The 20,878-nt window shown below is 46.4% G+C and overlaps 3 protein-coding genes across 3 annotated transcripts in view; 1 reads left to right on the plus strand and 2 right to left on the minus strand.

The window, feature by feature from the left end:
* The window catches only part of LOC143315833 (uncharacterized), a 196,733-nt gene extending 192,336 nt beyond the window's left edge, over window positions 1-4,397 (minus strand). The window contains exons 1-2 of the mRNA XM_076723339.1: window positions 3,764-4,397; window positions 1,971-2,405 (exon numbers count right to left, since the gene is read on the minus strand). Of these exons, the coding sequence (XP_076579454.1) occupies window positions 1,971-2,405; window positions 3,764-3,821 (493 nt within the window). The 5' untranslated portion in view covers window positions 3,822-4,397. The remainder of the gene's footprint in view (window positions 1-1,970; window positions 2,406-3,763) is intronic.
* Window positions 4,398-5,985: 1,588 nt separating this feature from the next.
* Window positions 5,986-13,974, plus strand: LOC143315873 (uncharacterized). The gene is made up of 3 exons (XM_076723396.1): window positions 5,986-6,499; window positions 6,983-7,739; window positions 11,420-13,974. Exons 1-3 carry the CDS (start codon window positions 6,328-6,330, stop codon window positions 12,390-12,392), a joined length of 1,902 nt encoding a protein of 633 aa, XP_076579511.1. The 5' UTR covers window positions 5,986-6,327; the 3' UTR covers window positions 12,393-13,974.
* Window positions 13,975-15,128: 1,154 nt separating this feature from the next.
* On the minus strand, window positions 15,129-17,858 carry LOC143315834 (frizzled-7-A-like). The gene has a single exon (XM_076723340.1). The coding sequence runs from the start codon at window positions 17,436-17,438 to the stop codon at window positions 15,780-15,782; it is 1,659 nt and encodes a 552-aa protein (XP_076579455.1). The 5' UTR covers window positions 17,439-17,858; the 3' UTR covers window positions 15,129-15,779.
* Window positions 17,859-20,878: the final 3,020 nt, after the last annotated feature.

A 20,878-nucleotide genomic window follows, 5' to 3' on the forward strand; every position in this document is an offset into this window, starting at 1 on the left:
GTGCAAAATAATTACAATTTTTTTAAATTTCCACAAGTACTAATTTGATTCATTATTTCCATTAATGTTCTTATTCTTGTTTTTTTGGAGCCTGAAGGATGGAGGAATGTTGGCCTTTGTGACTCGATGTTCAGCTGCTTTTTACCTGAAACATGACGCTGGACTCGACCTTGAAAACAAACCTCAACAGTTTGTTTGTTGCCTTCTGGTCACATGTTTTCTGCTCAAAGTTCTGAATGATGTGAAAATCAGATTGTCTTGTTCTTTCATCATTGACTTAATTTCATCTTTTTATTTCAGTGTTTGAATGGCGGCAGACTGATCAGTGACCTTTAGATGTAAGCTCCAGATGGAAAGATTTAAGTTTTAAACAGTTGTTATTTTCTCTGGTCGAAACAAGGGAGGGGAGCAGAGTCCTGATTGGCTGTAACAACTGTGACCACACTGTTTCTCCTGACGCCGTTCTGTGTTTCCTCATTACTCTTTTCTCTTGTAGCTTTCTGTTTTTCCGGCTCTTTCTTTCTGTTATGTCAGTATGGAGCCAGCTGTCTTTTTTCTTTTGCTACATGCTGAAGAGAAACTCTCCTGAGAACGCAGGAAGCTTTTCTTCGTTGTTGTTTTTACAGGCCAAGTTAACACAAGATTGGAGAAGAGACAGAGGTTCTTTTTTCATCACAGAAGTTTCACTTTGAGACTTTTGAAGATTCTGATGTCCAATCTTCCGTTCATCTGTAAGATCCTACAAAACCCACTTTCAGTTTAAATGAACTGCTATCTGAAAGAAAATGACACTGTAAATAAGCTCTGATGGTTGATGGTCACCTGATTGTTTCAGATCACCAGAAGAGTCCAATCAGTCAGAGATCAATCGAGCTATTAGAAGTAAGTCAAGTCATTTAATTGATGGATCACATTTTAAAACAACAAACGCTGATCATCGTGCTGTGGAACTGACAGAAGATACTTGAAGACAATTTTAAATCAATGAACTCATGACACACCAGAAAGCACAGTTACTGAAAAATGACACAAAGAAAACCAGAATGAAAATGATAGTGTGGCTTCTCCTGAGCTGAAAAGATGAACAGTTTTGAACCAAGTCTTGTCCTCAGAGCTTCAGTCCTGCTGGAAGAAAGCGTCTCAACAAGCGTCTCTGCAGCTTCATTTATTTTTGCTGCTCTCAACAACACACTTGTGATTTTTGATATAAGTCAGCCGAGTGAATCTTTTGTCACAAACGCTGCAACTAAATGGTTTCTCCCCCGTGTGGACAATCAAATGTCGTCTCAGAGTTCCATGAATTGCAAATGTTTTACCACAAACTGAACAACTAAATGGTTTCTCCCCTGTGTGGACAATCAAATGTCGTCTCAGAGTTCCATGAATTGCAAATGTTTTACCACAAACTGAACAACTAAATGGTTTCTCCCCTGTGTGGACAGTCAAGTGTCGTCTCAGATTGCCCCTATCTCCAAATCTTTTACCGCAAACAGAACAAGTAAATGGTTTCTCTCCAGTGTGGATTCTCATGTGATTGGACAAAGTGCCTCTGTCACCAAAACTCGCTTTACAAACTGAGCAGCTGAAAGGTTTTTCTCCTGTATGAACTCTTAAGTGTGAAATCAAATTAGAGCTTTGTGCAAATCGTCGACCGCAGACAGAACAACTGAAGGGTTTCTCTCCTGTGTGGATTCTCATGTGCATCACCACCTCTCCTCTCCTTTGAAAAGTCTTTTCACAAACTGAGCAGCTGAAACATTTTCCTTCTGAATGAAGTCTCATGTGATCAACTAATGAGTTCTTCCTAGAATACTTTTTCCCACAAACTGAGCAGCTGAACGGTTTCTCTCCTGTTTGGACTCCACTGTGGTCAAAGCCTGAAGCACATTCAGAGGAGCTGACTGATGTTTGTCCAGTGTTACATTTCACATCACTTACAGGTGCTTCATTGTTCTGCAGAGGGTTTAAACCTGACTGAGCTTCTCTGGTCTCCTCCCAGTCACAGCTGTCATCGGTCTCAGGGTCAAAGGACGGAGACGTCTCGTCGTCAGTGTCTGGTTCTAAATGTCTGTCTGGATCTGAGCTCCTGGCTGGTTCTGGTCCTCCACAGTCCTCTCCATCAGCTTCTGTCTCCGTGTCTTCAGCGTGTCTCTGATGAAGCTGTGAGGACTGAGGTTTCTCTTCATCCTCTTCTTCGCTCTTCACAGAGACAGGAGGGAATGTGGACTTGGTGATGTCGGCCTCCTCCGGCCCTGGAAGCTGCTCTCCCTCCTGACTGGTCCACAGTTCCTCCTGTTCCTCTTTAATGTGTGGCAGCTCTGCTGGGTCCTCCTGGTCCAGACTGGGGCTCCACTCCTGCCGCTCAGGGGGATCCTCTTCTTGACTCGCCGACAGCAGCCGGACGTCTGTGGAGGAGCATCAAACACAAACGCACCTTTTAGAAAACGGTCATTTCCTGTTAGCACTGAAACCACTGACACTCTGCTTCCTTCAGTGAGTGAAGACATGTTGCACATTTTGAAGAAAAAAAATCTGGAAATCAGTTCAAATTAAAACAAACCACAAACTTTGGATTTTGTCAGAGCAGAAATGCCAAAAAACGACTGCGATCACAGCAGCTGTGATTCCATATTGGTGTTCTGTGAACATGTAAACCCACAAGTCCTGAGTTCAGATAAACTTCAGCTGAAGACAGAAAAGTGTTTCACTGCTTCACAATGTCCAGAAGACGTTTTGCTGCAGACTCCAGCTTTTCTGTCCTGCTGTCAATCATGACTTTCTATCACACATGCAGCTTGTTAATGTCTTAAATTGTTTCCCTTCCCATTAAAATTATGAACCTGCAGACTGTTTCTATTTCAGGTCTGTGATCACCCCCTGCCACAGTCAGACACTGTGTGTGTGGGATGGGGAAGGTCGTGGGGGTTAGTGATCTTGTTTTATGTTGTTCGTTTTATTTCTGTTTTGTTGACTTGTTTTATATTCTTGTATTTATTTTGCATTCTATATTTATTTTCTGAATTGTTCTGCATTAGCTTTGTTGTTAAAGTCACTTCCATTGTCAGTATTTGTTCTCACTTCCATTTGTTTTCTACAAATCTGAGTAATTTTGAAAATTTTCCAAAGCATTATGTCAGTTTCTCTCCATCTGGAATGAAAGGAACCAAAACAATTATCAATTAAATGAGATCATCCCTTGAATACATTGGTTTTATAGTCAAAAGTATTTTAAAGCTTTATTTCTATTGTTTTTCTCTCGTTTCATCCTGTGAAGCTGCTGGAAACACACTGACTTCACGCTGTCATCCTTCATCGGTTCGCTCCGCTTCATTCGATGCTAACGACGCTCAGGCAGGCGAAGCTAGCTGCTAGCAGCTGGACACAACGTGCCCTGCTTCACAGAGAACAGAGACAGAAGCAGTGAGAGCAGAGAACACAGCTGATTTTTTCGTCTTTATCAGTTTTATTGATCACTGATCACACTGACTTTCAATAAAGTTTCAAATAAAAAAAATGGCTTCAATGGAAGAAATCACTGTCGTGTTGACGGAGTCTCGCTTGCTGCATGTTCAGTTCATGTGGACTAACACGTAGTTTAGCTCACCGATCCGACACCGACAGAGACCGTTTTACTACACAATGAGTACTTTTACTTTTCTGATTTTAAGTACATTTTTCTTTCACTTAAGTAATGTTTAAATGCAGGACTTTTCTTCTCCCACACCTGCTGGTTTCCATGAGAATAAGCAGTAAAGAGTCAAACCTGCTCTGTGTAACCGGACTTCAGGCTGGAAAACAGCGTCCAGCAGTTTTCGAGACATTTCCACTGATTCACAGCAACTTCTCCTCCAGACACACTCCGTTAAAAACTGTCTGCTCTCTCTGATGTGCGCTGTGCTGCTAAATTACATGACGTTCGCCTCCGTCTGTTTCCAGCTAGCAAGCTAAGTTAGCTTCATTAGCTTCGTAGGACAGCAGCAGATCGTTCAGATGGAAAACATTTTCAAATAAAAGGGACAGCACAGAGTCTATTCAGACAGCTCTATGTGGACATTTGGACATTTGAGCTCCGTGAAAAATACACTTCAGTCTCTATCGAAGCTACTCCGACTCGCACCGTGAAGCCGGGCTCCGTCTACTTCCTGCTAGCAGGCTAGGCTAACTTCCTCTAGCATTGTTGGCTAACAGGAGATGAGTCTGCGGTGAATCATCCCGGAAGTTCACACAAAGTCCACTTCAACAAGTTTATCCACACATACAGACTCTGCTGGGTCACTGCGACTGAACCTGATGAGAACAACGTGGCACGGAACGGAAGCAGTTAGCATGTTAGCACATTTCTTCTTTGTTCTTCTGATGAATTTGCGGCAGACTACACGCAGGTAAAGCGTATTGCTGTTCTCCACATCCACGTCTCTTCTTCTTCTTCTTCTTCTTCTTCTTCTTCGTCTGATGCACGACAGAGGACAAGCCAGCATGTTGCCACCTTCTGTCCAACGTCCTGGCTTCATGGAGAAGTCCTCTGGACACTGGACCGATTTCATCTAAATCCTGAAATAAAGCTCTCTGAACCCGTCATTGTTGTGTCTGTCAGACCTTTGATGCCTTACTCATCTCCTTCAAGCTTTCTCTTTTGAACCTGAACTTCCTCCAACTTGTCAGCACAAGTTGAACAGATTCCCGTCCACTCTGTCTTTTTCTCGACCTTTAATCTCGACCGTTAGTGTTGTTATTCTAGATTTCCTGCCAAGATGTCATGATTCTGTGATGACTGTGTTTTTACTTCGATTTCTGGAACAAATTTCTGAAATATTATCTTAATTGTTCAATGCACGTTGAGCACGTTTGTCAACCTCGCTTGATTTCATTCTGGGACGCTCAGACCAGACTGTTCCATCATCAGCTGGACCTCCTTGGAGACTGAAAACTCGTATGGATGGTCATGACCTGTCAGAGAATCGGACAGACAGGTTGAAGTCAAACAGGTGAAGACCCTGCTGAACTGTGACCTGTAATAAACTGGAAACTGTCAATCGTGTCCTGATAGACGACAACAGATGAACAAGAATCTGCTGCGAAAGACTTCAAATCTAATCTTATGATCAATTACTGGACAAGAACAGCAGGAAAAATAGAAGATAGTTTTTCATTGCTCAGTCCAGGAGATGACGGTAATGCACCTATGAACGTGTTTACTAAATGCCGTTAAAATTCGATAAAGAAGATGAAGATGCTAACTGCTTCACGTTTCGTATCACGTTGTTCTCATCAGGTTCAGTCGCAGTGACCCAGCAGAGTCTGTATGTGTGGATAAACTTGTTGAAGGGGACTTTGTGTGAACTTCCGGGATGATTCACTGCAGACTCACTTCACTCCTGAAGACCTTCTATGACTCTGTTGTGGCCTCTGCCATTTTCTATGGTGTAGTCTGCTGGGGGAGCAGCATCACTACAGCTGACAGGAAGAGGCTGGACAAACTCATCAGGAAGGCCAGCTCTGTCCTGGGATGCCCTCTGGAACTGGTGGAGGAGGATGACAGTGAAGCTGTCCTCCATGACAGTCAATGACTCCCACCCCCTCCGACACACACTCTGCACTGAGGAGCTCCATCAGTGACAGGATGCTATGTCCAAAGTGTGTGAAGGAGCAGTATCGCAGGTCATTCCTCCCTGCAGCTGTCAGACTGTACAACAAAAACTGCTCCGAGTAATCAGTGCAGTAGTCTGTGCAATAAGCTGTGCAATAAAAACATGTACATAACAGTCTGTAAATACTATCGACAATTTCTTACAATTTTTTACAATTTCTTTCTTTTTATTTTTATTTAAAATCCTCACTCTTTTGTATATGCTGATTTTGTTTCTAATTTGCATGCACTTCTTATATTAATCTTTACTGATGCTGCTGTATTCTGGAATTTCCCCTCGTGTGACAAATCAAGGAATATTGAGCTGAATTGACTCATCTCCTGTTAGCCAACAATGCTACCGGAAGTTAGCCTAGCCTGCTAGCAGGAAGAAGACGGAGCCCGGCGTCACGGTGCGAGTCGGAATAGCTTCGATAGAGACTAAAGTGTATTTTTCACGGAGTTCAAATGTCCACACAGAGCTGTCTGAATAGACTCTGTGCTGTCCTCTTTGTTTGAAAATGTTTTCCATCTGAACGATCTGCTGCTGTCCTACGAAGCTAATGAAGCTAACTTAGCTTGCTAGCTGGAAACAGACGGAGGCGAACGTCATGTAATTTAGCAGCACAGCGCACATCAGAGAGAGCAGACAGTTTTTAACGGAGTGTGTCTGGAGGAGAAGTTGCTGTGAATCAGTGAAAATGTCTAAAGTCCAAACGCTGAGAGCTTTTGTCAAGCAGCGACTGACTGCGGCTGCTGAAGAGATATTTGAGCTGTTTGAAAGAACGATAGCAGAGTACGAGGAGGAACTTTGTCGACAACGAAAACTACTGGACGCTGTTTTCCAGCCTGAAGTCCGGTTACACAGAGCAGGTTTGACTCTTTTTTTCGGCGTCTCACAGTTTGACATCATGGTGAATTGTTGAGTTTGTGCATGTTGTCCAAACTCGGCCTGTCAGGGCTTGTAGTCACTGTTTCCTGACAGAAAAGTTGTTAGTTGCTAGTTCACCAGTTAGGACCAAAACAGGCTAGCTGGCTTTGAAGCTCAGTTTGGTTTGAGGACATTCTTCATTTATATTGAACCATGAAGCCCTTTAAGTTGATGATGGAGTCCAGGAAGTAGGACATTTATCAGCCACGGTCATGAAATGTGTTTTAATCGAGTTTCATTCAACTGTCCTGGACCTTCTGGTGGGTCATAACTTTAATATTTGAGAGCAAGAAACAGAGAGAACTTGTTGATTAGGAAAGTGCTGTTTGCTCTGCCTTTGAGGAAGCAGAGTGTCAGTGGTTTGAGTGCTAACAGGAAATGACGGTTTTCTAAAAGGTGTGTTTGTGTTTGATGCTCCTCCACAGACGTCCGGCTGCTGTCGGCGAGTCAAGAAGAGGATCCCCCTGAGCGGCAGGAGTGGAGCCCCAGTCTGGACCAGGAGGACCCAGCAGAGCTGCCACACATTAAAGAGGAACAGGAGGAACTGTGGACCAGTCAGGAGGGAGAGCAGCTTCCAGGGCCGGAGGAGGCCGACATCACCAAGTCCACATTCCCTCCTGTCCCTGTGAAGAGCGAAGAAGAGGATGAAGAGAAACCTCAGTCCTCACAGCTTCATCAGAGACACGCTGAAGACACGGAGACAGAAGCTGATGGAGAGGACTGTGGAGGACCAGAACCAGCCAGGAGCTCAGATCCAGACAGACCTGAGACTGATGACAGCTGTGACTGGGAGGAGACCAGAGAAGCTCAGCCAGGTTTAAACCCTCTGCAGAACAATGAAGCACCTGTAAGTGATGTGAAATGTAACACTGGACAAACATCAGTCAGCTCCTCTGAATGTGCGTCAGGCTTTGACCACAGTGGAGTCCAAACAGGAGAGAAACCGTTCAGCTGCTCAGTTTGTGGCAGAACATACCCCCGAAAGAGCTCCTTAACGACTCACATGAGACTTCATTCAGAGGGAAAACGTTTCAGCTGCTCAGTTTGTAAGAAAACTTTTCCGTGGAGAGTCCATGTGGTGACACACATGAGGATTCACACAGGAGAGAAACCCTTCAGTTGTTCAGTGTGTGGTAAAGGATTCACACAGAAAGAGCATCAGAGACAACACATGAGAATCCACACAGGGGAGAAACCGTTCAGTTGTTCTGTCTGTGGTCGACGATTTGCACAAAGCTCAAATTTGACTTCACACTTAAGAGTTCACACAGGAGAAAAGCCTTTCAGCTGCTCAGTTTGTAAGAAAACTTTCAGTCTCAGACAGAGTTTGTCCTCACACATGAAAATTCATACTGGGGAGAAACCATTTGGCTGTTCAGTTTGTGGTAAAAAGTTCACACTGCGTGGAAATTTGAGACAACACTCGACTGTCCACAGAGGAGAGAAACCATTGAGTTGCAGCCTTTGAGAGAAAAGATTCACTCAGCTTCATATTTTCAAAAATCACGTATGTTGGTGAGGGCAGCAGAAAGAAAGAACTGCACACAGTTGGTGTGTGAGGAGCAGCTCCAGAGAGTCCAGCACTGACTGACAGACTGGACCAGGCCCTTTGAACGCACCTTATTGAGACTGATGCTTCGAGAACAGTGCCTGAAAGAGTCCAATTTAAGGCGGTAATGTTTTTAAGGGAAGTATTCGGGGTACGGTTGGTTGTTGTCAGAGTTACTGAATTGTGTTTGATGTCTTCTGTCTTTGTCCTGCAGATTGACGGGATTTTCTTTTCACTGGATTCTGCTGTTTGTTTCTGCTCGTGGTGTCGCCTCGTTGAACTCACGAAGAAATAATGTGAAAGTTTGGAGGAAGCAGAGCAGAACAAACGGCTGCTGGACTTTATTTATTCATTGAGAGAGTATTTCTACTTTGAATGGTCTTTTTCAGTTGTGTTAATGTGATATTCCACTTTTGGTAAAAGTACTCAGATTGTTTACGAAGTAGAAGTACTAATACTCCTATGTAGAAACATTCATCCTGCATTAAAAGTTGAATTTTTTCATCAGAATGTGATTAAAGTAGGAAAAGTTGAGGTGTTCATGAAGCAGAATGAGCTCTTTCTTCATGTTGTTCCATCAGAGTTACTTTCTTGGATTCTTCTCGTCGTCGTCGTTGAACTCAAAGCTGCTCTGTGAACTGACGTCTCCTCTCAAAGGAATCTGGATGTTTTCATCCACAGTAAACCTGTTGTAATGGATCAGAGGAGCCGCTCTGTTGGGCACAAAAACTATCGCTCAGCACTTCCTGTCGTTGCGGTTTCTCCGGGTGCTTCTTCAGCGCTGACTTTTACTTTGACAGCACAGCAGGAAGTGGACAGTTTGTGCCGCCCTGAGCTCGTCCTGTTGGAAATGAATGACTGCTGGTCTCAGCCTTATTGTGTTCGACTCATTTTGACCTCTGCTGTTTTTTGTACTTTGTAAAGTAACTCGTGTAAAGTGCCTCATAAATCAGATGGACCGTGAAAATGTGTCTGTTCTTTCAGAGAACTTGTCCTCCACTTGAGGAGCTGAAAAACAAAGCGCCTGCAGTCCTTCAGACTGTCGAGCTTCTCCCTCAGCTTGTTCTAAGATGATTATATTATTGTATTTCTTAGTGTGTCAGATGGTTATTCAGCCGGACTGAAGCGGACGTTAGTTTTCAGCTGATATCAGAATCAGAATCACCTTTAAAGGTCAAGTGTGTGAACACAGAGAAGGAATCTGACTCCAGTTTTTCATTGATCTCAGTGAGCCAACACAGGAAAAGACACCACAGCCAAGAACAAGGACAACAAAACTGAACAGATAAGAGTGGACAGGACTGAGACACACATATGTGGAACACAGGTTGATGTATAAATACAGATAAAAAGCAGTATTTCAGATGAGTCAAGCGCGTTTGTGTGTTCACAGTTTGTTCAGGCTGCAGGAGTTCTGTCGACGGCGATCTGAAAATGGTAAAATGCTGCATGAAGCTGGAGGAATCTGACCTCCGGTGGACATCAGTGGACGTTCGGTGTTGGAGGGTTTCTGACTGAACTCCTCAGCACACTGAAGGTCCATGGACACAAACTCTGTGGCGCCACCCAGAGGACAGAACAGGCGAGAACCAGCTGTGTGATCGTTCTGCAGTGATGCTTCCTGACTCTGGAGGTGGATCAGTCCTGAATGGAGGACCAGAGCACACCAGGTCTCTGCAGACCTGATGGCAGAGCAGCTCTGGAGGCAGCTTGAAGTTCCTGTGCTGTCGATGTTTGACGTCCACTTCAGGTCCTCGTCGACCTGCTTCATTGTTTTTATTGTTTGAAATGTTTTAATCCTGTTTCAATATGTGAAATATTTTGTAACATTGTTCAGGAAAGTGCTGTATCAGTAAAGTTTACAGGAATGACGTCATCATCATCATCGGTGTCCCCGCAGAACCCTGGATCAGCAGTCCGGGTCTGACGGGTCCTCTTCTATTTTTAAGGGGTGGGGCTGACCCGGTTTCTCTGTGAAGGCATCAGGATGATGAAGATCCGGATCAGATTCAAACGTGTGGACCTCAGCAGCACCGACTGAGTCGTTGTCACGGACGTGATGTGACGCTGAAAAAGCTGCTGAAGCATCGATTCAAGCAGAGCAGGAAAGAAAAAGAAGACGACCTGTGGAGGGCAGCCACGCGCATTTCTGCGCAAAGACGTCAAAAGAAAAAGAAGTAAAACGGAAGCCATTGTTCGTCGCGTGGCTAACATGCTAATTTCTTCCACTCCGTATCACGTTGTTCTCATCTGATTCAGTCGCAGTGACCGAGCAGAGTCTGTATGTGTGGATAAACTTGTTGAAGTGGACTTTGTGTGAACTTCCGGGATGATTCACCGCAGACTCGTCGCTTGTTACCGGAAGTTAGCCTAGCCTGTTAGCAGGAAGAAGACGGAGTCCGGCGTCACGGTGCGAGTGGGAGTAACTTCAATAGAGACCGAAGTGTATTTCACGGAGCCCAAATGTCCAGATAGATCTGTCTGAATAGACTCTGTGCTGTCCTCTTTGTTTGAAAATGTTTTCCATCTGAATGATCTGCTGCTGTCCTACGAAGCTAATGAAGCTAACTTAGCTTGCTAGCTGGAAACAGACGGAGGCGAACGTCATGTAATTTAGCAGCACAGCAAAAGTTGCTGTGAATCGGTGAAAATGTCAAAAGTCCAAACGCTGAGAGCTTTTGTCAAGCAGCGACTGACTGCGGCTGCTGAAGAGATATTTGAGCTGTTTGAAAGAACGATAGCAGAGTACGAGGAGGAACTCTGTCGACAACGAAAACTACTGGACGCTGTTTTCCAGCCTGAAGTCCGGTTACACAGAGCAGGTTTGACTCTTTTTCAGTGTCTCACGGTTTGACATGATGATGAATTGTTGAGTTTGTTTGTTGAGTTGGCCTGTCAGGGCTTGTAGTCACTGTTTCCTGACAGAAAAGTTGTTAGTTGCTAGTTAGTCAGTTAGCACCAAAGCAGGCTAGCTAGCTTTGGTGCTAACTGGCGAACTTCACGTTAAACGAGCTGAGCTCAGTTTGGTTTGAGGACATTCTTCATTTATGTTGAACCATGAAGCTCTTTAAGTTGACGATGGAGTCCAGGAAATAAGACATTTTTCAGAAGTGTGTTTTAACTGAGTTTCATTCAACTGTCCTGGATCTTCTGGTGGGTCATAACTTTAATATTTGAGAGTGAGAAACAGAGAGAACTTGTTGATTAGGAAAGTGCTGCTTGTTCTGCCTTTGAGGAAGCAGAGTGTCAGTGGTTTGAGTGCTAACAGGAAATGACCGTTTTCTAAAAGGTGCGTTTGTGTTTGATGCTCCTCCACAGACGTCCGGCTGCTGTCGGCGAGTCAAGAAGAGGATCCCCCTGAGCGGCAGGAGTGGAGCCCCAGTCTGGACCAGGAGGACCCAGCAGAGCTGCCACACATTAAAGAGGAACAGGAGGAACTGTGGACCAGTCAGGAGGGAGAGCAGCTTCCAGGGCCGGAGGAGGCCGACATCACCAAGTCCACATTCCCTCCTGTCCCTGTGAAGAGCGAAGAAGAGGATGAAGAGAAACCTCAGTCCTCACAGCTTCATCAGAGACACGCTGAAGACACGGAGACAGAAGCTGATGGAGAGGACTGTGGAGGACCAGAACCAGCCAGGAGCTCAGATCCAGACAGACCTGAGACTGATGACAGCTGTGACTGGGAGGAGACCAGAGAAGCTCAGTCAGGTTTAAACCCTCTGCAGAACAATGAAGCACCTGTAAGTGATGTGAAATGTAACACTGGACAAACATCAGTCAGCTCCTCTGAATGTGCTTCAGGCTTTGACCACAGTGGAGTCAGACCAGGACTGAAACCGTTTGGTTGCTCAGTTTGTAAAAAAACTTTTCAGCGGAGAGAACACATGGAGATGCACCTGAGGATCCACACTGGAGAGAAACTCTTCAGTTGTTCCGTCTGTGGTCGAAGATTCACGCAAAGCTCGACTTTGACTTCACACTTCAGAGTTCACACAGGAGAGAAACCGTTCAGCTGCTCTGTTTGTCATGCCAGTTTCCGTTTTGCTACAAATTTGTCCAGACACATGAGAATCCACACGGGGGAGAAACCGTTCCGTTGTTCAGTTTGTGGTAAAGGATTTGGAGAAAGTGGAACTCTGAGACGACACCTGACCGTCCACACGGGGGAGAAACCGTTCAGCTGCAGCGTTTGTGAGAAAAGATTCACTCGACTGACTCACGTAAAAAAACACAAGTGTGCTGGTGAGAGCAGAGACGGTTACTACGACGCCAGGTTGATGGGTTAGCAGGTGTGGTGGCAGTTTCACGGCGGTGTCTCTTTTTTAACCTGCTTAGATCTCCATGGTCACTGATGCTGCACACCTGACCCGCTCCAGAGGAGGTTCTGTTCAGTTTCACGTCAAACTTTCCTGACGACGTTCTTTCAGAGCGACGTCGATTCTCAGGTGGAGGAAAAACCTGCTCGATGTGCAGTTCGGAATGAAGAGGAGGCGAAAAGAAAGTCTGAACACGAGGTTTGTTGACAGGAAGGGGGTCCTGAGTCTGAGCAGACGTCCATGAACCTGCAGTCGTCCCTCCTCAGAATAAATGTTGAGATTCAGTGTTTTCAGCTCATGGCGCAGACGCTTTCAGCAGAGGATCAGGAGACATCTTCCAAACAAAGAGCAGCTCGTGTCTTCAGGTCAAAGCCATGTTTGACTCTGTCCAGCTTGACTCTCAGCTGCTCGTCTCCTGACGTGATTCTTGTGCGCAGACTGAAAGTTTCGTCCTCGTGTCTCAGCTCTTTCTCATTGAGGCTGTCTGATGCTCATATAACTCATGTACAAATCTGGACCTTAAAGTGTTTTTCTTCTCCACAGCGTGAGAAACATCACCGAGGAGGAAACACAAAGTCCAGCAGGAATCCCTCCTTTCTGACTGCTGTGAGGACGTGTCCCCTGACGTTCACTGGATGGCAGCAGTGTCTCACTGGACTCCAGCGTTTGTGCTGATCTTGGAGAGAGTCCAGCACTGACTGGCAGACTGGACAACGCGCCTTATTGAGACTGATGCTTCGAGAACAGTGCCTGAAAGGGTCCAATTTACGGCGGTAATGTTTTTAAAGGAAGTATTCGGAGGGCCATTGGTTGTTGTCAGAGTTACTGAATCGTGTTTGATGTCTTCTGTCTTTGTCCTGCAGATTGACAGGATTTTTTTTTTTCACTGATTTCTGCAGTTTGCTTCTGCTCGTGGTGTCGCCTCGTTGAACTCATGAAGAAATAATGTGAAAGTTTGGAGGAAGCAGAGCGGAACAAACAGCTGCTGGACTTTATTATTCATTTAGAGAGTATTTCTACTTTGATCAGTCTGGTTGCAGTAGTTTTTAAAGTGATATTCCAGTGTATGAAGATTACTTCCATCAGTTTTTCTTAAAGTTTATTTAATGTCAAAGTGCTCATGAAGCAGAACGAGCTCGTTCTCGGTGTCACTGCATGAGTTTTCCATTGTTGGGTCATTGTTTTGATGCATGAACAGATTTTTAATTTTCAGAGGTTTGTGTGTTTGGGTTTTATGGTTTTTGCTGCCTGAAGCAGAAGAAGCAGCCGACGAGCTGCAGTCCTGACCTTCGAACTGATTTCTCGAACTGTCTCAGCTCTGCGTCTCTTCTGAGCTTCAGGTGGAGTTGAACCTGGAAACCAGCCAATCTGATCTGTGGTCAGCTGGAGTCGAGCCTCTGGCTGAAGGTTTGTGCTTTTCAACGTGTCGGCCGTCGATGACAGACTCTGACCGTGATGTAAAACTTTATTTAAAACGTGTGTAGACAAACAGTTCTGAGCTCTGACGAATGTTGAATGTGTTTGATTCCTCATTAAATATTTGCAAAGCTGATTTTTGATGTTTTCATTTGAATCAAATGACGGATTCAAGGAGCCATCACTGGTGTGGACACACAGATTTACATGACAAAGTGATTTTTGATGTTTGATCTCGATTGGCAGCTTCTCTCAATGATCTGAATGTGTCTGTAATCGTGGAGCTTTGGACTGTTGGTTGGACCAAACAAACATGGTGAAGGTGTCACTTTGGGCTCATTGTGACCACATTTCTCACTAATTTCACAATGTTTCCAAAGCAAATGATCGATCGATCAATTGATGGAGAAAATGATCAGCAGATTGATCCAGAATGAGAAGAATCATTAGTTTGAGTTCAAATGAGCTCCACCTCAACCAACTCCAACAGGAACATCCTGCTGAGACATGAATGAGGAGACACACTGATCTGATGAAAAAACGCGTTTTGTCATGTTTGATTTCACAGTGAAACTGACACCATGCACTTCATCCGTTCGCCAGCAGAGGGCGCCACACCACCACCACCACCACCATCATCATCACCATCACTGAGGAGAGTCAATGCTTCTGCACTGCTTAAACTACAGGAAACAGGTAACACTTCTGTACTTTTAGCATTAACGGTTAGCGGTTAGCGGTGTAAACATGGGTGCTCAGACTGCTCTCATTGGATCACTGTGATCCTGAAGGTAAAACATGAAGGTTCAGTCAGTGAAGTTCTGCGGAGTTCAGGGTTTGGAGGTTTCTTCTGGTTGGACGTCAGAGATGATGATCTGGTCTAAACGTGTTTTGTGTTTGCTGCTGAGCTAAAAGAAATGAAGGATTGAGAAAGATTGAATGTTTTCTGTTCTGCTGTAAGGAGGTCAGGCTGCTCTGGTTTCAGCCTCTGAGGCTTTCAACAAGGTTTTCTCCAGCCGGGACCAAAAGAAAAAGAAAAAGGGATCGAATGTCGGCAGGAAAGCAGGAATCAGCCGTCTGGAACAAACCGCTTTAACACTCGTCCTCAGTTTCCAGATGAGATCTGAGAGCAGCCTCAGGCTTTTGAAAAACGTAAACTTTTATTCTGAAAAACTGTTCAAGCTGTGTGGGTCCAAAAGAACACAGGACACTGATTAAAAGATGATTTTTAATTCTCATAAATACATCAGTTCATCTCAGAACATTTACAAAGTCTAAAAGAGGCAGTTTAAAATCGCAGAGACAAATACGTCGAACAGGTGGGAAAATGAAAACAGGAAATGGCACAGATAACGTAAATTCACGCACTTTTCATCTCACGGGTCTGGAATCATTTAACAATAAGAAAAACCTAAAAAGTTTCCTGGAAAGGAATCTGGTCATAACTGTGAGGGAAGAGAAGGAAAACTCACTGACGAGTTTCAAAGTGTGAAAACGACAGTTTGTTTAAGAAAACAGAGAATAAAAACTTCGTTCACACCAGGTTCATGCATGAACTCATAAATATATGAAGTCTGTGACGCTGAAGGAAGCTTGAACACTGGAAGAGTCTCAGTGGAATCCTGCAGAGTCCAGGTGGTCCCTCAGACCTGAGATTTCATTGACTTCACATGCTTTTATTTTCCTACAGTGAACTGGATCCTTTGAGTTCTGCAGCCTCGTGTTACAGTCCATCAGCTGCCGCCGTGAGCCAAACCACCACCTTCCTGTTTTCAGGGCACCTTTGTGCACCTGTCCTTCTGCTCCACGTTTCACCTTTGAACTGGGAACATGTTTCACTTCATTCATAAAATGAATGAATGAGCCGCACACCTGAGCTCCTCAGAGGTTCATGACCCGGATTCAGTTTGTGTGCAGGTGTTAGAGTCCGCCTCCTCGGTTCTACACCGTCGTCTCTCCCTGGTTGCCGTTGCTCAGTCTCTTATAAAACCTGCGCCATGACTGCAGCGTCTTTCCAGACCAGATCCAGAAGCCAGATGTGATCCCCACGATCATGGTCATCAGGTACTTGATCATGAACACGGTGAAGTCCGGCGTCAGTGGCGCGAAGCTGCCCGCCGGGCATGGCACGGCAAAACGCTTGCACGTCTGCATGTGCCACGTCCTCTCCCACTGCGGCCGGAACGCCTGCTCATAGAAGTGGCAGGCGATGACTATGGTGGCCGGCACCGTGTACAGCACGCTGAACACGCCGATCCGCACCATGAGCTTCTCCAGCTTCTCCGTCTTGTTGCCGTCGTGCTTCATGATGGTGCGAATGCGGAAGAGCGACACGAAGCCGGCCAGCAGGAAGGAAGTGCCAATGAAGAGGTAGACGAACAGCGGAGCGAGGACAAAGCCCCGGAGGGCGTCCACGCTGTAGATCCCCACGTAGCAGACGCCGGTGAGCAGGTCGCCATCCACCTGCCCCATAGCCAGGATGGTGATGGTTTTAACTGCGGGCACTGCCCAGGCTGCCAGGTGGAAGTACTGAGAGTTGGCCTCGATGGCCTCGTGGCCCCACTTCATCCCAGCTGACAGGAACCAGGTGAGGGACAGAATCACCCACCAGATGGAGCTGGCCATGCCGAAGAAGTACAGGATCATGAAAAGAATGGTGCAGCCTTCTTTTTTGGTGCCCTGGGCCACCATCTTGTAGCCGTCCACATTGAACTTATCTATGCACACCACCTGGTCCTCCAACAGGAAGCCGGTGGCGTACGCCACCGCCACCATGAAGTAGCACCCGGACAGGAAGATGATCGGCCTCTCTGGGTATCGAAACCGCCTCATGTCCACCAGATAGGTGAGCACGGTGAAGAGAGTGCTCCCGCAGCAAAGAATCGACCAGATCCCGACCCAGAGCCGGCCAAACTTTAACTCCTCCTCACGAAAGTACATCAGTCCATTTGGTTTGTTGACCTCACAGGGGGCACCGCAGTCCTTCGACCCCAGGAAGTGGTAGTTGAGGTAGGGGGGCACCTGGAGCTGCAGGGGGCAGGAGAAGGGCTGGCTGGTGTGCAGCGGCAGGGTTGCCAGCTCAGGGAGGATGGGGGTCGGGTTGGATGTGGTGCCGTCCGTGTCGGTCGTGTTCTGACCCACGCAGATCTCCCCTCCACCGTGGACTGGGAAGTTCTCACAGCGAAGCCTCTCCGGCCACTGGAAGCCAAATTTATTCATGAGCGCCTCACAACCCTGCCGGGCCCGTTCACACAGAGACCTGCACGGTGGTATGGCCTGTTCCAGAACGGTACAAACCGGCGCATACATGGAGCACAGGAAGAACTTCAGGTCCATGGAGCACTGAACTTTAACCAGCGGGTAGAACTGGTGCACCTCCAGCCCGGCGTCCTCCTGGTTGGTGTGACCCAGCAGGTTGGGCATGATGGTCTGGTTGTAGGCGATGTCAGTGCAGAGGGGGATGGAGATGGGCTGGCAGAAGCCGTGCTCAGGGACGGAAATGCCCTTGTCATGCTGTGCGGCTGCTGGCTGGAAGCGGAGCACAGTGTCCAGCGCGCAGACCAAGATCCAAAGCGACGGCCAGCTCCTGCCTGCCGCCATGACAGAGTCAACGACCCGGAGAGCAAAGAGGAAAAGTAGTTTGACAGAGGAGTCTTTGCATAGAGCTGAGAGAGGAGAGCTGCAGCAGAGGAGGCGAAAAACGGCTCCTGGAGGCGCAGCTGCTGGATTTCACCGCATCAAAAGCCGCCTTTTACTGCCGCCTTCTTTTTTCTTCCACAACTGTCAAAGAAAAATGTTTATTCACACTTCCGGATCCGCTGAGTTCAATCCTGAACATTTCACAGAGAAACGTGTCAAAGCAACAGTTGTTCTCTCACGTCTTCTGACTTCAGGCTCGGAGAGATCGAGAGAAGCCGCAAAGTCACTTGTTCTGTGCGTGAAGGGCCTCCCGGAGCTGCTCAGGCTGGATGTCCGTCTGACTCCGGCGGAGGAAACTTTCTTTTGTTCGGAGAAACTCGACATGAGCTCTGTGCGGGCTCGTGGAGCTCTGCTCCCTGCGCCAGGTCTGCAGGACGAGACGCTGCCAGGCCGGTTTCCAGGCGCCCCGCTATTCTCCGCCTTCTCCTGCATGGAAGGAGGGGGCACCTTGAAACTCCGCTGCGCTGCCTGTCTCCCCCAATCGAACGCTTTGTTTCCCCGCTCCCGTCGCCGCTAATTGGTCGGCGGAGGTGAAAGGGGCGGGGCCACAGCAACAGGTTCCCCGTGAATATCTTAAATATTCCTGGTTAAACTCACTGCACCACTTCTTCGTTTACTTTACAGTAAAGTACAAATACTGCACTGAGACACCCCCCCCCCCCCCCCCCCCATCAAATTAATGAATTATAATAATACTTTTACGACTTAGTTGTACATTTAGACTGAATGCAGTTTATTGATCAGTTTTTAAGGCCGACTGTAAAACATCAAAGCACTAAATCAAGTTTCAAGGTTTAGCTCTTCACACTCCACCTCGGACTCATTCTGTCGCATTGATTGATATAAATACAACTCTATGCGTTACATTAACGCTCAACTTGGACTTCTTTCTGAAAAACAGACTGTGTTTCCGGTAAATAGCAACAACAAAAAACAGACTTGTGTATATATATTTAAACTGTTATATTTCATGCTCTTATTTTAGTAGATGTGTCATGCACCAATTTCACCAGAAAAAATTCCTCGTATGTGTAAAAGCGTACTTGGCAATAAAGCTTTTTCTGATTCTGATTCTGATTTTTACTCTGCTGCTGTAGCAGATCGAGTGTCACCTCAGATCAGCCTCAGTGGATCAAACCATGAAAATTTAGAAAAGATTACAAAACTCTGTGTGTGACATTTTTCATTCTTCACTAACGAGGCCGAAGACGAGCGGTTGGTCACACGAGAGTTAAAAACCAATGCTCATCACACCGTGTGACTCAAAAACAGGAAATGAGCCCGTTAGCTGTCAGCAGATGATATCACTGTGATCCTGAAGAGATCTCAAAAACAGGACGATGCTCAGGTCTGAAGTGGATTTCTGGAAGTTTGTCCTGTGGGACATCACAGATGATGATGTCTTGTGTGTCCTGTGTGTGTGATTGAGTTCAGACTCTGTTTGCTCGTCCTCCTCACAGTCCAGTCTGAGATCCAGGTCAGCCTCATGTTACTGAGAGGAGTTAAAAACAGAGGAGACGCTGGACTGAAGAATGTGGGACGTCCTTCAGGTCTCAGACTGTTGAAGAGAGCGACATGTCTTCATGAAAGGACGGGTGTGTTTTAGATGGACCTGAACCGTCTGTCGGTTCATCCCCATGATTTTAATTCATGTGTTCACATTTCACATGTCAACCACAAAAACACACCAGAAAAAGACACCAAAAAGGTCTTGGACCAGGTTCAGAGGTTCTGTTAAGGGTTCCAGGTCTCCCGGTCTCCAGGTCCAGGTGAAACAAGTCCCTTAATCTGATCTCATTTCTTATCTTTTGGCAGGAAACTTGGCTGTGGGACGTTTTCTCTGAGTTCACTTTGACGCCTCGCAGATGATAAATCTGATCCAGGATCAGATCCACCACACCCTGAGGAGGCCAGCAGGTCAGCATCACACCTCCACCGTCCAGCTGCACTCATCTGCGTCATGGCTGAAAAGAAACTTTGAGGTTAGTCACAAAAAACGCAGGAAAATGTCGATTTAAAGTGTTAAAAACTGAAGACAAACGAGACGTGGATGATAAACAAACACCACAAACAAACGTTTGAGTCAGGAAGGAACTTAAAAACCAACAAGTAAAAAACGTCAGACTGAAACTCAGCATTATTTATTGGACAGACGTCTTTCCCTCGTCCCTCCGAGCTGAGAGGAGACAGCAGAGAATAAACGCTCGGCAGCGCTAACCAAAACACCACCAATGCCACTACACCTTTTTAGGCCCAAGCTCTTCAAAATAAAAGCCCCGGACGCCATCTGTTACTGCTCTTCTTCTGCTGTTTACCTCTCTTCTGCCAACATGAAGTGGAGGGAAGGAAAAGGAAGGAAAGAGACAAGAAGGAGTCATGAAAGACGAGTGAAGGAAACAAAGCAGGAGGTGAAAGATGAAAAGCAAAGGAGTAGGAAGGAAAGAGAGGGAGGAAGGGAGGGATAAAATGGAGGAAGGGGGAGATAAAAGGGAGGAAAGGAAAGATAAAAGGGGGGAAGGAAAAGAAAGCAGGAAAGATGACCGTGAGCATCGTGATCCATGAAGCTTGTCAAACTTTATTCTTTTCAGTCCATACACCATCGCCTGTTTCAGCAGCTCCGTCCTGAATTACAGACGTATCAATAAAGTTGATTTGAATGTGAATTTCAGATGAAAGGATTGATTGATCGTGAAATGGTCATTTTGTTTCTCCGCCGTGCCCCCCCCCGGCCGAAGCTCCTCATCTCTTACATTCCTGAGCTGCTGCTGAGGGGCTGTGTCTCCCCCGTCCCGCCTCCCTCCTCTCTGGGGGGGGGGGGAGTTTGATCCTCAGCACAGCTCCTGTCAAAACAGCCGAGAGCTGTGAGAAACCCTCAGTGTCCTGTGTTTAGCCTAGCTTAGCATAAAGACCGAGGTTAGCTCAATTAGCCACAAAACAGTTAGCCTAATCCATGATTCATGTGTTCACAGAGCTGCCTTGGATCACAGAAGCTGACTCATTGGCTGCTGCTCTCTGTCCGCTATGCGTCCGCCATATTGGAGCAGCAGTCAGACTGAAGTGACCTGACAGACGAGTCGCTTTGACCTTCTGGCGGGCGAATAGATTAACGAGCTGCAGAGTCTCTCAGCTGTATCGAGTGTCAGTTCAGGCTGGATGGGATCCATTGTCCCCCGATATGTTCACCAGATGTGAACCCCACCGTCGCTCCGCCCGGCCTCCTCCGAACTTTCTCTGCTGTAAAAACACAAAGACTGCAGCCGTCTGATGTTTGGCTCGGAGGTGGAGACGGGATCTGAACCCTTGATCACACTTAATGCGTCCGGCAGTTTCCCATGGAGGTT

Source organism: Chaetodon auriga, chromosome 23 (assembly GCF_051107435.1).
Source record: "Chaetodon auriga isolate fChaAug3 chromosome 23, fChaAug3.hap1, whole genome shotgun sequence".
Classification (NCBI taxonomy): domain Eukaryota; kingdom Metazoa; phylum Chordata; class Actinopteri; order Chaetodontiformes; family Chaetodontidae; genus Chaetodon; species Chaetodon auriga.

What these genes read in the sequence shown, in the direction of transcription:
- LOC143315873 (XM_076723396.1), top strand. Translation starts at nt 6,328, where the DNA reads ATGTCTAAAGTCCAAACGCTGAGAGCTTTTGTCAAGCAGCGACTGACT. An exon ending in AGTCCGGTTACACAGAGCAG is followed by an intron (nt 6,500 to 6,982) that starts GTTTGACTCTTT and finishes GCTCCTCCACAG; the next exon opens with ACGTCCGGCTGCTGTCGGCG. An exon ending in AGACAACACATGAGAATCCA is followed by an intron (nt 7,740 to 11,419) that starts CACAGGGGAGAA and finishes TTGATGCTCCTC; the next exon opens with CACAGACGTCCGGCTGCTGT.
- LOC143315834 (XM_076723340.1), bottom strand. Translation starts at nt 17,438, where the DNA reads ATGGCGGCAGGCAGGAGCTGGCCGTCGCTTTGGATCTTGGTCTGCGCG.